General features: G+C 43.6%; 2 protein-coding genes across 2 annotated transcripts in view; one reads left to right on the top strand and one right to left on the bottom strand.

The window, feature by feature from the left end:
• The window catches only part of DSC1 (desmocollin 1), a 294,686-nt gene extending 280,897 nt beyond the window's left edge, over nucleotides 1-13,789 (bottom strand). The window contains exon 1 of the mRNA XM_014541341.1: nucleotides 13,715-13,789. The gene's annotated coding sequence lies outside the window, so the exon portion shown is untranslated. The remainder of the gene's footprint in view (nucleotides 1-13,714) is intronic.
• The window catches only part of DSG2 (desmoglein 2), a 35,627-nt gene continuing 19,564 nt past the window's right edge, over nucleotides 462-16,524 (top strand). Inside the window, exons 1-5 of the mRNA XM_005857062.2 lie at nucleotides 462-494; nucleotides 12,640-12,675; nucleotides 13,667-13,801; nucleotides 15,999-16,160; nucleotides 16,302-16,446. Of these exons, the coding sequence (XP_005857124.2) occupies nucleotides 477-494; nucleotides 12,640-12,675; nucleotides 13,667-13,801; nucleotides 15,999-16,160; nucleotides 16,302-16,446 (496 nt within the window). The 5' untranslated portion in view covers nucleotides 462-476. The remainder of the gene's footprint in view (nucleotides 495-12,639; nucleotides 12,676-13,666; nucleotides 13,802-15,998; nucleotides 16,161-16,301; nucleotides 16,447-16,524) is intronic.

The raw sequence follows: 16,524 nt of genomic DNA, 5'->3' as shown, positions 1-16,524 counted from the left end.
CAGCCAGGCCAAAAGTATTTCAGAAACGTTTCTTACAAAGCTTTTGTTGATTACTAGTAAAACCACACTTTCAAAACCACCCACACAAGGTTAGTTTTAACTTATCAAACTTAAGGTCGCAAAGTTGGTGTTTTCAAACCATTTCCTAGTATGAAAAATCATGTATGTAATAGTGCTAAGATTTGTGTCATTTTAAAGGGTTACAGAAAATCAAGTGTCGAGCCACAGCCAAATGGGGTTTTCAGAGCTTAGTTGTTGTTGTTAGTCCTCCCCCAGGATAGTTTCCCATTGATTTTTAGAGAGAGTGGAAGGGAAGGAAACAGAAACATCAATGAGGGAGAAGAGAGACATCGATTGATTGCCTCCTCCCCGCCCCCAGGGATGAGCCTGCAACCAAGATATGTTCCCTTGACTGGAATGGAACCGGGGATCCGCTGCCCATGCTCCATCCATTGAGCCAAACCGGCGAGGGCTTAATGAGCCATTGGAAAACGGTGTTCAATGCTACGTCTACATGTCATGCTTGGTTTCTATGCGCCAACTGGGTTTTAAACTATATTCGTTTCTTTGTTAATGGACTTGCACATAATTTAGAAATGTGCCTGGCTTATAGGACTTTGCTAAATGGGTTTTCATATAGTGATAATGATGTAGCTAGACATATAACCCAACAGGAAGTAATACAGAGAGAAGGAGGGCCTCCAGTCAGCTCACAGCAGCATAGTAACTAGGACCCCCAGCCGGCCACACCAGATTACCTTCATGCTCTATTTATCCATCTTGTTTTGCCCAAGTCATTGAAGTAATTTTCAGTTCAAGTTCATGTTGTTAATAAAGCTTTTCTAAGACATAATTTAGAGGGTTTGTTTTGACCCCCAGGAAGAACAGAGCACGTAATTCCCTCGTGGTGATACTTCCAGGCAGAGCAGAACAAATCCCTAGCAACTAGCGCCTGGCGCCCTCTGAGAGTTCCTATCCAATTCCTTTCATGTAGGAAAAGAAGCCACCTTTATCCCCCATGGTGTGACAAGCAGGCCAATTCAAACAGCGACAGAGAAATAAATAATTTAAGCATACTTTTTACATTGGCAATTTAGCATTTTTTACTTTAATTTGGCAATCATTGTTCCTCTGAAAGTGATTATAACTGACTGGAGCGGGGCAGAATTCTGGCAGGCCTTCGTATTTCTACAGTACATTTTGTGATATGAATGTGAATGTCCATCTTTGGTCAAAGTGGGCAGTTCAGCCTTTCCCCCGATGTACCGCAAGTCGGAAGGACAGGTAAGTGCTCCTCGGCTCCTGGTGGGGTTCCGTCCCGATAACCTCCTCGTATGTTTACAGTCTCGTAGGTCGGAAATGCACTTACTCCCCCCAACCTCCTGCACGTCCCAGGCTAGCCTCGCCTGCCTTCCGTGCGCTCAGCACACCCACATTAGCGTCCAGTTGGGCAGTTACCTTGAGTTTCATCTCCAGTTCCTCCTTCTCACCAGAATGAGACAGAGCTAGGCATTTCATAGACATTATGGGATACAACACCACAGAACACGCTATCTAAAACACTGCTAGCACAGTCATGCTGCACTTACTGCCGGGTGTATGCTCCGAGAAATGTGGTTAGGCAATATCATCATTGCGCAAACCTCAGAGAGCGCACGTCCACAACCCTGCATGGGAGGGCTGACTACACTCCTGGGCTCTATGGTAAGGGCCCAGCAATTGTCCACCGGTGTGGGGTGCCACTAGAGGCGCACTGGTGAGCCACAAGGATGTTTAAAACATGCACTACCTGACTATTTAGTCATGGGCACTGGCCTCTTTTCCCTTAGATCAGGGGTCCTCAAACTACGGCCCGCGGGCCACATGCGGCCCGCCGAAAACATTTATCCGGCCCGCCGGGTGTTTTTGCCGCCGCTGTGTGCATAGGAATTTGTTCATAGTTTTTTTTTAAACTATAGTCCGGCTCTCCAACGGTCTGAGGGACAGTGAACTGGCCCCCTGTTTAAAAAGTTTGAGGACCCCTGCCTTAGATTGTCAAGTAAAAAAAAAAAATGGCAACAGCCAACGCAACAATAGCCATCAGGTGTGAATGAATCAAATTATACTTTTTTTGCATGTCAAATCGAAAAACTATTTATTTTGAAGTGCTGCAGAATTTCAGTAATTAGTTTATGTGCCATGAGCTGAAAAAGGTTGGAAATCACCGGTATAGCCTGTTGCTCCAAGGCTACTAACCTGTACAGCATGTCACTATACAGAATATGCTAGGCAACTGTAATACCACGGTATTTGTCTATGTAAACATAGGAAAGACACATCCACATTACTTTTTGTACTGTCTTTTTAAAGGGATACAATAAAAACAGTGCAAAAAAACAATGTATATGTGTGCTTTGGGGGTCGGCGGAGGGCTGCAAAGGGAGAGGCTTTTGGCGAGGAAATAGACATCAGGAGGGGGGAGGGACGGAAGGGAGAGCAGAGACCCAGAGACTAAGCCTGAGATGAGAAATCATAAAAGGGAGAGGGGAGGAGAGAGAGGGAGGAACAGACTGCGAGGAAAGAGAGAGAAAGGGAAGTGGAGGGGAGAAGTGAGTGTGTGCACATCACAGGTAGACAGCAGGCTGAGCCGCCTCTTCTGCTTAAACACCCAGAGCTCGCAGGAAATTCAACATAGAAGTCAATTCCAGCCTTTTCTTTCAACATCACAAACTTTTTGCTTATAAACCATTGAAACCACCATCACATATGTGTGGCCCATTGTTGACAGAAACATCGTTATGTGGCGCATGACTGTAGAGTATCAGTTGGTGACCTTTGTGATCCTGTGGCTGACAGGGCGATGCAGCTCACGGTTGCTGCCCAGCATCACAAAGGAGTATCTATCAGGTATTGCTCGCCTGGAAAAGATCCAAATTCAGAATGTGACGTATGGTTTCTCCTGAATGCTTACCACATTTGCACCATCATTAAGTCGACATTGCAAGCCAGGGGCCATCTGGGTAGTCTTTGGTAAAGAATGGAAAGCAACTCATCAGACAGAAGTAGTTCTTAAGGAAACAGGATTTTTTTTATAGGAGAGAATAGAAATTATAGTCTGTATGGGTCAGAGTTCGGTTGCAGATAACAGAAGTCACTCTAGCTAGTTAAGGCAAGAAGAGGTTTATTCCAGGACAGTAAGTTGATTACATAAATGTAGGAAAGATTGAGGAAACAGACCACAGTTTGTGTTATCAGTAAAGACTTCAAAGGCACACAGCCGGACCCAAGCACACAGGGAGGGGCCGTCCCTCCTGTGAACAGGAAACACTGCCACTCTGGCAGTCTGGAAGCTTCCATGATTGGGATGCTATTGCTGCCGCTCACAGAACCGTGTGACAACTACTAGGATCCACACCAACTAAATGTACCTGTACTCTGCCTCTTGGCACCCAGGAATCTAGTGGTGGGCACTAAGGCTGCTGCAGAAACCCAAAGACATCCACATCCATGCGTGCCAGCTTCACTTCCTTCTCTCCCACCTCCTGTAAGTACTGAGTGGCTGAATCTAAATAATCACACTCAGAACCTTAGCTGCAAGGGAGTCTGTGATATGTGAGCTTTGGCTTTCCTCTGCAGTTCAGAAGTCACACCAGCCTTAGCCGATTTGGTTCAATGGATAGAGCGTCATCCTGTGGACTGAAGGGTCCCAGGTTTGATCCTGGTCAGAGCACATGCCCGGGTTGCAGGCTCGATCCCCAGTAAAGGGAGTGCAGGAGGCAGCCAATCAATGATTCTCACTCATCACTGATGTTTCTATCTCTTTCTCCCTCTCCTTTCCTCTCTGAAATCAATAAAAAATATTTTTAAAAATAAAATAAAATATTTAAAGAAAAAGAAAGACACACCAGAAGGAGATGTTGGGTGATACCCACATAGTTATCACAATCATTTAGGCCAATTCCATCTAAATGAAAAAAATGAGAGAATTTGTGAATAAAAGCAGAGAATCTTTTCTTCTCAAGAGTTCTTTACCTAGGATCTACCTACTCCTGTCCATAGGTAAAATTCAGAGGGTCCTTAGACATGGGTGGGAATAAGTTACATACCTATTTTCACTAACTGCTAACTGAAATTGAGCCTTTCTTTAAATTATGAATGTAGGAAAGACATTGCAATAGCATTAACAGTACCTGAGAATTCACAAAAATGTTGACATCATACTGTAGTTATCTCAAAATGCCATTTATTCTCATCACTAATAAACTTTCTACTAGACATTTAATGCATTGGTAATGCAATATAATATTACTGCATCACAAATATGGTGGGTTTTTCAAAATTCTGATAATTATTTTGATATAATTGGGTTCAGTACATCCATAGGCTTCGCCCAACTGCTCAAGAGGGCACTCAAGGAAGAGATTTTCTGATTGTTGCCTGAATTTTGCCTTTAAAATCAAACTACATTTTAAGGATTCAGTGATAGCCAGTTGTACTGTGGACAGGTGTATCTACTGCTGCTAGTTTGCTAGGGCTGCTGTAACAAAGTACTAAAAAGTGGGTGGCTCCGAACAGCAGAAGTGCCTTGTGTTATAGTTCTAGATGCCAGCAGTCTGAAATCAAGGTGTTGGCAGGGCCACACTCCCTCTGGTAGATTCCGCAGGTTCCTCCTTTGCCTCTTCCTCGTGTTGGGCGGTTCTCCAGAGTTCTCGGCGTTCCTTGCCTTGTGGATGCATCACTTCAGGCCTCTGTCTTCACACAGCATCCTTCCTATGTCTCTTCATATTCCCTGCTTCTGTGCATGTCTGAGTCCGTATCCAACTGTCCCCTTTTTATAAAGACAGTGATCATGTTGGGCTCACACCGATGACCTCAAGTTGGTTAAATCTCCAAAGACCCTGATTCCTAATCAGGTCACATTCTAAGATGCTAGGGGTTAGGCCTTCATTTTACCTTCTTTTGGGAAACACTATGCAACTCATATAATATCAATAACATCAGTTATACAGTATTCGAATATGCAACTGGATAACAGATTTTAGGATAAATTCAAGTATAACTTAGATGGTATTGAAGCCTCTAAGAATAATCAGTTCTATCCAGAAATTTTAGAAACTCATAAGTTCACATCTGGTTTTGTTTCTAAAAATTAATAAGTAATAGGGAAATGGCAACTCAACAGAAACTTAGAGAAAGGACTTTACAAAAAGACACAGTCTTCATTCAATATGAATCCTCCCTGATCATTAGAAATATCTGATGAGCTAAATTGAAATCCTCAAAGCTGAGATCCAGAAATACGTACTGATAGAAACTTCCCATTTATCTAATTATCAGACAGGTCTAAGAATGGCAATTATCAGTCTAAAGTTTGCAAAATAGTTTATTCATGAATGAAGCATGCAAATATTGATATGGAAAGAAATTACTCATTAAATAGGGATGGGTATTCAAATTGTAGTAAAAATCAGAAACCTCAGTTGAAATCATAAATGAACTTTAAATCAATTTGAGCATTTCTTAATCACAGCTTGGTGTGTTTTTTCCTGTCTTTCAATGTACCACAAAATGTAATGGCTGATAACACTTTCAAACATATAGTTCACATATAATGAAAGATTGTTTTCTCAGTTGAGTTTTCCTTAAAGTATCAGATGTATACCATGTATAACATTGGACTATTGTTGTCTATTTCAAATTATTTTTTAATGTATTGAGATTTTTATCCTATGCAAAGCTTGGCGATAAGGATGAAGGAAGCTGGGACAGGATTTATACCATCGGCTAATGCTAAGAAAGTAAAGCATGGGAGAGGGATGTGCTGTGCACACATCACGAGAAGACATTCCAGACACGCGCGGGAGCAGGGTGGCAACAGTGGCTGAGAGGCGCCGCCCTTGCCCACTTTGGGCCACATCCCCTATTCTGGATTGTCTAGTGCAGCGGTTCTCAACCTGTGGGTCGCCAACCTGTGGGTCGCGACCCCTTTGGGGGTCGAACGACCCTTTCACAGGGGTCACCTAAGACCATCGGAAAACACATATATAATTACATATTGTTTTTGTGATTAATCACTATGCTTTAATTATGTTCAATTTGTAACAATGAAAATACATCCTGCATATCAGATATTTACATTATGATTCATAACAGTAGCAACATTACAGTTATGAAGTGGCAACGGAAATAATTTTCTGGTTGGGTCACAACATGAGGAACTGTATTTAAAGGGCCAGAAGGTTGAGAACCACTGGTCTAGTGCCTCTCCTCCCTACTCAGAGGGTTTCCCCAGGGCCTAGGATTAACATTTCTACCATCTGAGCTTTGAGAATCACATCCTTCTAGCCATCAGACTTAGCACTGTGTGCCCGCTGACCCCTTCTGTCTTCTACACACAGGGCATTGCCAAGGACTGAATTGGGCCCCATAAAGCTTTGCCTCCGCCCACCCACCCATCCTGGTGCCAGTCCTCTATCGCCGGCCTCGTTACATCTCTGGCTTATTACTGTCCTCTGCCTTCCATCTGAGCCAGCTCTGCCAGAAATCTTTCTGCAGTTCTAGTGTTGAAGGTCTAGTATTCCCTACCAGAAGCTGCCAATGGCTCCCCACTCCATAGAGTCAGTGAAGATCCCTAGCCAACCGTCTTTATTTTCTACTTGCTACCATCGCCTGGTCTAGGAGCCAAACCACACGACTTCCTGTTCTGCCCTCAGTCTCCAAGTCCCCACGCAGGCTGCCTCCGATGCCCATCCCTCCCCTCCGCCTCCCCGCGTGGCAGCCTCCCTTGGGCGCAGCCGCAGATCCTGCTCTCCAAGGCCAAGCTCTGGCCACCCCCTGCCCTAACCCTCTCCTCACTTCCCCGGCAGGAAGTAGCGGCTGCCCTTTCCAAGGTCCCCAGAACTGTCTTGGCAGCTGTCATTCACACAATCAAGTGTTTCCTCCTCCTCTTAGAGTAATGTAGGTGCACTTGTTCTCCGACTCATCTCAGCGGCTCCAGCGCAGGGCCCACCTGTCATAGCTAAACTAGCTAAGTGCCTTGGACACAGATGTATTCTTTAAAAATGTAAGAGCTAAAGTATGTATGTTTAGAAAAGCTGGAATCATCTGAATTTCATTTGTTTACAAGAAATACGTAACGCCCGGGTAGGCTGGGTGATGAGCGTTTGTTTGATGTTAATACATTCATCAGCTGCTACTGTGCTTTCTCCACATGCCAGTCTTCTGGGTGCTCGGGAACTTGTCTCGTGGGCAGGGAGCTTACAGTCAGGGAACCGGTGAACTTGGCTCCTGGGCAGGGAGCTTAAGTGAAGGAACGGGTACAGGGAAGAGGGCTTGACGTTTTGTGAGCACCCAGTGTACCAGTTACTGGATTTAGTGAATGTTATCAATGGGCCAAGCCGGACAGAGACCAGGTCCCCCAACACCATGCCTCTTGACACGACCCCCCCACCCCCACCCGCCAAGGCATCACTGTGATCTCGGTTTACAGCAGTTGTCTGTGGTTTGTCAGCAGTAAGGCCTGACCTTCTGGGTCTAGATTGTTGGTTTAGTTTCACTACAAGTTAGAGTGCTAGAAAGGAAAAGAGAGAAGAAATGTAAACTAAGATTTGTCCTGCACAAGTGTTCATACAACTGTCAAAAGGCCAGTGACCTTCTCCATCTTCAGTTTGGCCACCCACTTACTTGCGGGAGGGCCAATGGAAAATGCCCGTTTCCACTGAGGACCTGGGAGGCCACTGTTGGCCACTGTCTGGTAGCTCCTGGAGTTTGCCTTCTTGGTAGACCAGCGCCCTCTAATGGTGAAAAGGACAATCTGAAGCTCTGTTTCTTAAACTGGGCCTTGGGTTTGTCTGTCTTTGTTCCTTATACCAAGGACAAAAGAGGAGCTATCCATGATTGCACAAAACTCAGCTTGAAGTTAGAATGTGCACGATCTAACAACTCATCTGTATCACAGCATTGCTAAATCCCTATTTTAAAATTCATTCAGCCAATAAATGCTACCAAAGAAAATATTTTCTTTGATTCTAAAAGAGGTATGAGTCACCCACAGTCATATCTGTTACATTAAGATTAGCCCAGACATCGGAAGAGCAGGCGAAAGATGGTGATAAATCATATAATTTATTGCAGTGAGACTTAAAGGACATAGTTTTGCTGTCTACAGTTCAAATTCAGGGTTCAACCCTTGAAGTTCAAAATACTGCTTTTCTTGGCTGAGTCTTTCCTAAAGTGGCAGCTGCGAAAACAAAAATGTACTTGTAATTTAAAGCCGTTGAGTGTGGCTGCTGTATGAATTCTACTTCGGAGTGGGTCTTTTATCAGGTGGATTTTTAAGTTGCGATTTTCTAAATGAGCTGTGATGTTCAGCCATAAAATAAGAAGTTTTATGGACGACCTCCCCGGGAATCTGTGGGCCCTGCAGGGGGAACTGCAGCCCCTGCCTCCTGAGCTCCTGGGTCCTTCGTGTTAAACTCAGCAAGGTGCCTTCTGAGCAGGAAGTACGTGGAGAGGTGCCGACCTTGAGAACAAAGAGCGCATTGCTTGGCAGTATTTTGGCAGTGGTGCTTGACCTTCCCTGGTGCCTCTGCCAAAACCAAATTATTTTCTTGCCAGGTACCAAGAAAACCAGTTTTTACAAGATGTGTAGGATTCAAGGATAGAAGTTGTTTTTAAACTTTAGTAAGTTGGGAACGCTTTTAAGGATTTATCTGGTCCATCTTCCAGTCTTTTTGTTTGGTTGGTTGCTGTTTTTGTTAATCCTCACCCGAGGATATTTTTCCATTTATTTATTTTTAGGTAGAGTGGAAGAGAGAGGGAAAGACAGAGAGACACACCAATGTGAGAGACACACATCAATTAGTTGCCTCCTGCACAAGTCCTGACCAGGGCCTGGGCCAGGGCGGAGCCTGCAACGAAGGCACATGCCCTCGACCGGAATCGAACCCGGGACCCTTGGGTCCTCAGGTCGACACTCTGTCCACTGAGCTAAACCGCTTAGGGCTCCTCTTCAGTCTTAATGGCATGCTGCTCAGGATATTTTCCCATCATCACGTTTCTTGTGAGAAAAGAGTTACAGATTTCATACTCGGGAGAAACCATAGGGGCCTCCGGTGCAGCCACCTTCCAGTGTTTGAACCTGGAGTGGCCTCCAGGACGGCCCGAGGACAGAGCCCGAGGGAGTGGGAAGGAGTGGAGGGAGGTGTTAGCTGTTCCCTTTATATCGCCTGCAATGCGCTACCAACTTGGAAATTTACATAAATCCTCATGGTCCCGTGGAGCTGGTAGCACCATCATGGCCCTAGTTACTACAGTGATGTCCACCCAGAGAACCGCGGTCTAAATCAGGGCTCCTCAACCTTGGCCCTTGGCCCTTGGGAACCAGATAATGCTTTGGGGGGGAGAGGGCCGGGTCGGGGGAGAGAGGAGCTGCCTTGTGCATTGTAGGCCTGTAGCATCTCTGGTCTCTACCCACTCGATGCCAGCGGCACTCACCTCCCCACCCCCAACCCGACCAGACACCCAGAAACGTCTCTAGACGTTACCAAATATCCTGAGTGAGGGCTGGGTGGGGGTGCAACATCTCCAGGTGAGAACCACTTTTCTAAATGAAGAATGTGTTTTACACGGTGCAGAGTTCCAAGGAAACATCCAAATTACATATGCACTTTAGAAAAGAGTAGTTAAGATCTTAATTGTTTTCAATCCAATAAACCAGCGGTCGCCAACCTTTCGGACCTCACCGCCCCGGCTGGCGACCGCTGGCATAAACAGCTCCACCGCTGGCAGAATGTTATACGATTCTCTCGGTTCTGTGCAATGAGTGCCGAGCGGATATTTCAGTCCATCCTGCCTTGTTAAGTCCGAAAACAAGCTGTTGCAACAGGTGCTATAAAAAGCCAACAGCACTATCATGTCGATTCCCAGACCCCCTCAGCTTCAAGACGCACACAAATCTTTGTAGCTTGTTAGTGTAACATACAGAAAAGTGCACATGTTACAAGAGTATTGAATTACTGGACTTTCTCAAACTGCACACACCACGTAACCAGCGGGTTAATTGCCACACGTCCAAAACGGAAACCATCCCCACACGCCACGATATTTTGAATTTAATTCAAAGGTCCACCACTTGCATCTATAGACGCTTATGGCCTACAAAGGATTAAGAAACAAGATCACCAGCACCCCAAAGCCCAGCCATCATCCCCCGACTCACTCTCCTCCAGCAGCACCCACCTCGATGGCGCTGCCATCAGTCCCACTCCACGGCCTGGCTAGTCCCCGCAGGGCACTGCCTGGAGCCCCTCTCAGTCCTGCATTACTGCCTACCACCCTGCCCCTGCTTTAACGTTCTTTACAGCTCTCATCACAATCTACTTTTGTCTCTCTCCCCAACATCTAAGAACATTATATTACTTAGCATATTGTAGGAAATTGAAGGCCTGAATGACTGAGTCCAAATTTCAGAAATTTTAAGGTGAGGAAAATGCAGGTCTTGGAATAGAGGAAATAGCATCATAATTCTATTGACTGAGTGCCTGCTACATGCCAGTCATTTGCAATAAAGATACTTGTGTATTATTTCTTTTAATTTGTGTAATAACCATGCCAAGTGAGCTTATGAGGTGGGTTGCTTTCAGATATAAGTAACAAAACACAACTAACGGTGGCTTAAATAGCCCAGCCAGTGTCGCTCAGAGGTTGAGCATCAACCCATGAACGAGAAGGTCACGGTTTGATTCCCAGTCAGGGCACATGCCCAGGTTACGGGCTCAATCCCCAGTAGGGGGCGTGCAGGAGGCAGCCGATCCATGATTCTCTCTCATCATTGATGTTTCTATCTCTCTTTCCTTCTCCCTTCCTCTCTGAAATCAATAAAAACATATTTTAAAAAATAAAAATAAAAAATATTTAAAAAGTGGGTTAGAGATGGGGCAGCTCCAAATTTGACCAGTTCTGTGACTCCGAGATGCCGCAGGTTCAGTTTGGCTTCTCTGCCATTGCATTGGCTTTCTCCTCGTGGTCACAGCTGGCTGTAGCCATTCCAAGTCTCATCCTCACTCACCCATCTCCAGGGCAGGTGAGGAGAGAGGTTGGCAGTGTGCTTCTCTTCTCATCAGTGAGGGGCATTTTTCCAGACTCTCCTGATATCTCATTGGCTAGAATTTTCTCATACATAGTTAAGGACTGAATGTGTTCCCCCCAAATTCCTTGGAAGAAGCCTTATCTCCCAGTGATGGCTTTTGGAGGTGGGGCCTTTGGGAAGTGACTGGGTTTAGATGAGGTCATGAGGTGTGGAATCCTATGCATGATAGGGATACAATAAGAGACACAAAGATAAGAGGCTGTGTACTTTGTGGTCTGAATGAGCAAACTTTTGAGAATGAAAGGGCTGCTAACAGAGGGCACCACGGTGTCATCTGGACTCTGGAGGAAAACATAAATATATGGTCGCCCTGGAAACCAACAGCAGCCCTGTGGAAGGAGCAGGTGTTAGAGAGCATGGGTGTGTGACGGATCCAACCGGCCCTGGGCCCTACCAAGCACTGTTGTCAGTACAGGGTCAGGATCCAAGAGAAAAACAGTTGGGCTCACAGAGTTGGGGGGAAAGTGAAGCAGGAACATTAGCAGATCAAAAGAAGAAGGGCTGGCTGCGTCACAGACAGCGTCTCTGGGATGGCTGGTAGGAATCTACCAGCGTCCAATCGAGTTGTCGGCAGTGATGGGTGTCTGCGATGTCTCAAGCCACTTACCTCACGTGGCTGTTGAGCAAGTGAATTATTAATTACAAATAATTTAAGTTCAAGTGTAAATAGCCACACGTGGCGACCGCATTAGAAAGTGCTGGTTTGGCCCTGACCGGTTTGGCTCAGTGGATAGAGCGTTGGCCTGTGGACTGAAGGGTCCCAGGTTCGATTCCAGTCAAGGGCATGTACCTTGGTTGCGGGCACATCCCCAGTGGGGTTGTGCAGGAGGCAGCTGATCAATGTTTCTAACTCTCTATCCCTCTCCCTTCCTCTCTGTAAAAAATCAATAAAGTATATTTTTTTTAAAAAAGAAAGTGCTGGTTTGGATTAAGCCAGGAGAAAAGTGAAGCAAACATCAAAAGGCAGGATAGGAGGTGTTGTCCAGATGTTAGGGTAAACATGCTGCGTGTAGTTCTGTGAAATGATGAAGTTCACAATGTGACAGTGCTGGATAAGAACCAGAGAAAAGAGTTGGTGGGACCCAGGAAGGTGAGGAATGAAGTCTGGATATGGGTAGCCATGTGTATGACCCATGGGGGATGGCGGGAGTTGGAGTGCTCGGCGGCTTTGCACACTAAAGACCTTGAGGAAAGGTAAGTGGGTTCCCCAAGAACAAGAGATGAAAATCACAGGAGAGTTTGGGGTTGGTTTTCAGATATTCGTTGTGTTCTGAGTTTCTGAGAAGACATTGTGGACCAAAAAGAGTGTCGATTCCTCCCTCTAGCCCTGGACATGGCAGGGAGGCAAAGGGGAGAAAACAAATTTTGTGTCCTTTTGACAAAGGAGAATAGTGGTGGTGTTAAACCTATTTTCTTCTTGTTAATGTCTGTAATATCCTCGTTATTCATTTAAAAAATATTTAAACTGGTGTAATAAATTGTATTAAATAATAAATAATTTTATTTTTCAGATCTGCTTTCACTTTGGAAATGCACTCCATTTAGAGGTAAGGAACCATGCACAGTACATTGCATTTTTATAGAAAAAGACCTTTATATGTGTGCAACTCTATGGTCATAAGAAAAGACCACAGAAGATACTCATTCATCCAGTTGTTAACAGTGACTACTCTGAAGTGTGAGTGAAAATGTAGAGGGAAATTTTATACTTTTACATTATAAACTTCAGTGTTATTTAATGTTTTGTTACATAATTTAATTTTTTAAGTTCTAGAAGAATTTTTCAACTAAAAGCAAGGAAAAAAATTAAGACCTAGAGATAAGCAGTGTAAATATTTCTAAATAAAATACCTATCATATAGAACTACAAAATTAGGAAGTGAGAAACCTAGTAGAATAATCATTTCTGATCTTAAGACACTAGGTCAGCTGTATGGAAATTTTCCTTGGATAAAACCTGTATTATCTGTTAAAGCACAATTGAAAATTTATACAATCATTTTCCACGGAAAGGTTCTAAAAAAAAATATGGGCAATTTAAACCTTGACCCCATCATTAAAACAATAAATTCATTAACTGACACTTTCACTACTCTTAGTCAAATTGAGATCAATAGGTTACTAAGATTTAGTCTTAAAACATTTAGTAATTTATTTTTAAAATATAAGCTACCACAGAAAAACTGAACTTCATTTTCCATTAGTAAGAAAAAAAAATTCATGTTAATTTTAATTTGCTTATTTGTAAGGTCACTAAATTATTCTTTAACCTTTTAAACTCTTCACTCTGGGAAATCTTTTCTTTCTGATAAAAATGAAACCCCAGGTGCTATACTGGTTTGGAGACAATCTGTTGAACTCCTATAGAATTTGCGAGAGTATAAACACATTTCCTCTATGAAAAGGAAGTCTGTTAATAAATAGGAAATTTATACCTTGAAATGTACACAGCTTTCTTTAAAGTTCTAGTAAATTCCATGATACCACCCTGATGTCTTAGGTACTTAATCACTTTTTGGCAATGTTTTGTTGTTGTAGACCTTACACACCAGAAATGAAAATGAGCCGCTTCCTAAACATACTCACTTAGTGCGGCAGAAGCGAGCCTGGATCACCGCCCCCGTGAGTCTGCGGGAAGGAGAGGATCTGTCCAAAAAGAATCCGATCGCCAAGGTACTTTCTAAAGAGGAACAGAAAATGCATGCATATTACCAAAATGTGGTGGAAGACAACTTGTATGTCCACTTACATACAAAGTTAAGGAAAATTCCATAATGTACTTAATTAGGTTTTTAATATTGCAGATGTATTTGAAAATTAGCAAAGCTTAATTTTTAGCAGGAACCTCTAGTTTTAAGATCTTCTTTCTTATATTGACCAGTGTCACCCCAATAAATTTAACTTAAAAAAATAGAAACCCACACCTGAAGCCTATATGATCATGTCACCTAATAAACTTAATTTTAAAAAAAAATAAAAACTTCCTCTTTCCCATTCTGGAAGATGCACCATCATTGGTGAAGACATATATATAATTTGGGGCTTTGATTAAATTAAGAGTTAAGGGATCTAGCACCAGTTGAATCTCTGTGTAAATGTTACAATAATCAAAAGAAGTATATGCTGGGGAGGAAAATTTCTTTTTCCTGCTACCCTCCTAGGTTCTCTCCCTGGGAACTTGTTGGACTGACAAAAGAAAAACTAACAGGAGAAAAGTAAACAAGTTTATTAACGTGTATATTATGCATGTCACACGTGGGAGTATCCAGAGATGAGTAACTCAAAGGTTTGGTTAGAATTCGGGCATCTTAGGAAAGGAACAATTCTTAGAGAAGTGACAAGGCAAAGGGAAAGGACCTTGAATTTGTAGGGGCAGCAAATGGTGGGAAGACAGATATATGGTAAACTGATGGTAGAAAAGACTCGTTAGTAAAGTTATGTGGAGTCCTTGTGCCATCTCAATACTGAAAAGGGTCTAAAGTTGTCGGTGACGATTAACTTTTGTCCTTGATAGAGGAGAGAGAGATCACCTTTATAAATTGATGTCCTGCGTCTAGACAAATAGGGGGAGGGCAGAGAGCTTTTTTATATCCACTTCTTCTCAATTGCCTTCAGCTCAAAATAAACCTATACCAAGGTGGCATATTTGGGAGTGGCCTGTTCTGCCACCCTATACTTGAAGAGTAATTTTCAAAATGAAAAACTGATACCGAACAGATAAGGTGACCATCTATCCAGCTTGAGACCCTCTCCGTTAATGTCGCTGTCCTGGCTCAATAATTAATAACTCCCTTTCATGCTCAGTGTCCTATTTTTCTATGGTTACATCTCATGTGCGAACCTGAGCCCTTGATTTTTTTTCCCCCTTAAAGGTGCTCTAAGTTCTACCCATTTCAGTAAATGGCACTATAATTCCTTCCAGTTTTTTAAAAATGTAGCAAGATTATGAGTTTCACCCCTGAAATATGTTCCAGATCTGCCCACTTCTCTCCACTGCCACCCCCTAGTCCAAGTCAGCGTTATCTCTGACCTGTGTTCCCGAAAGTCTTGACCTTGTGTCCCTGCTCTCACTCTTGCCACCCCCATGCCAACGCCCGGCTCCATCACAGTTCATTCTCCCAAAAGCAGCCAGAGTGATGGGTTGAAAAGACAAATCGAAGCCTGTTCCCCCGATTCCTGAGACCCTTTCAATTGCTTCCCTTGGGATTTAGTGACCTTGACCTCCTCGCTGACCTCAGCTCCTAGCACCCCATCCGCACTCTGCTACATCCCTCACTGATCTAAGCTCCTTCCACATTCCAGCCCCTCCCCTTGGCCCTTCCCTCCCTCTGCTGGAAGCCCCGCCCCACAGGTATTTGCAGTGTCAGGTCCTAAGGGTTCCCTTCCCTGCCTCACCCTTTCCCATCCCTGTGTTGCTTGGTTTCTGGCGCAGACACTTCTAAGTTTCCCTTCACCTTCCAGTCTTATACACGTCATGCATGACGAGCTCCTGGAAAGGAAGAGCAGCTACGTAACGGAAGATAGTATTTTCCATTTCCCAGCAACAGGTCGTTTCAAGAAAGCCTTCTAAAACCCAGATTTGTAATCCAGGCGTCACATCCCAGTATGTGTGTGAGCAATTGAGGTTTTCATTTTGGTTTGGTTTGGTTTTCTGAAATATCTCAGTCATTCACACATTCTTTCGTTATGTTTCCCGAAAATGCATTGATTCTTTGGGGTTCAATAGGGAATAACTCTTCTTCTTACTAATTTTAATTATATACGTCGTTAAGAATAAAATTTACATGAAAAGGAAAAAATCTTGTTAAATTTCCCCAACTTTCCAAATACTCTATCTAGAGATAATATTCCCCTGTTATTTCCATGCTAGATACATTCTGATATTGCAGAAGAAAAAAGAATAAAAATTACATACAAATACACTGGGAAAGGCATCACAGAGCCACCTTATGGTGTGTTTGTCTTTGATAAAGACACGGGAGAACTGAACGTTACCAGCATTCTTGATCGAGAAGAAACGCCCTATTTCCTGGTAAGAACAATTTTATATTTATTAGTTTGAAGTTTTTTCATTGGTAACTGTCATGATTTGTTTTATTATTTTTTGGTACCATGGCAGGTCATTACCTTAGGTTAAATCTAATCTCTTCTATGATTTGTGCCATGATTTCAGCTAACTGGTTATGCTTTGGATGAAAGAGGCAACCATCTAGAGAAGCCATTAGAACTGCGCATTAAAGTTCTCGATATCAATGACAACGAGCCCGTGTTCACTCAGGATGTCTTTGTTGGGTCCGTTGAAGAACTGAGCGCAGCAAGTAAGTGTCCACTGTTTTTATGAATGAACTAGAGGCCCGGTGCACAAAAATTTGTGCCCTCGGGGGGGAGAGGGGGTC

The sequence above is a fragment of the Myotis brandtii genome, unplaced genomic scaffold (assembly GCF_000412655.1).
Source record: "Myotis brandtii unplaced genomic scaffold, ASM41265v1 scaffold107, whole genome shotgun sequence".
Classification (NCBI taxonomy): domain Eukaryota; kingdom Metazoa; phylum Chordata; class Mammalia; order Chiroptera; family Vespertilionidae; genus Myotis; species Myotis brandtii.
This window is presented reverse-complemented; position numbering and strand designations above follow the sequence as displayed.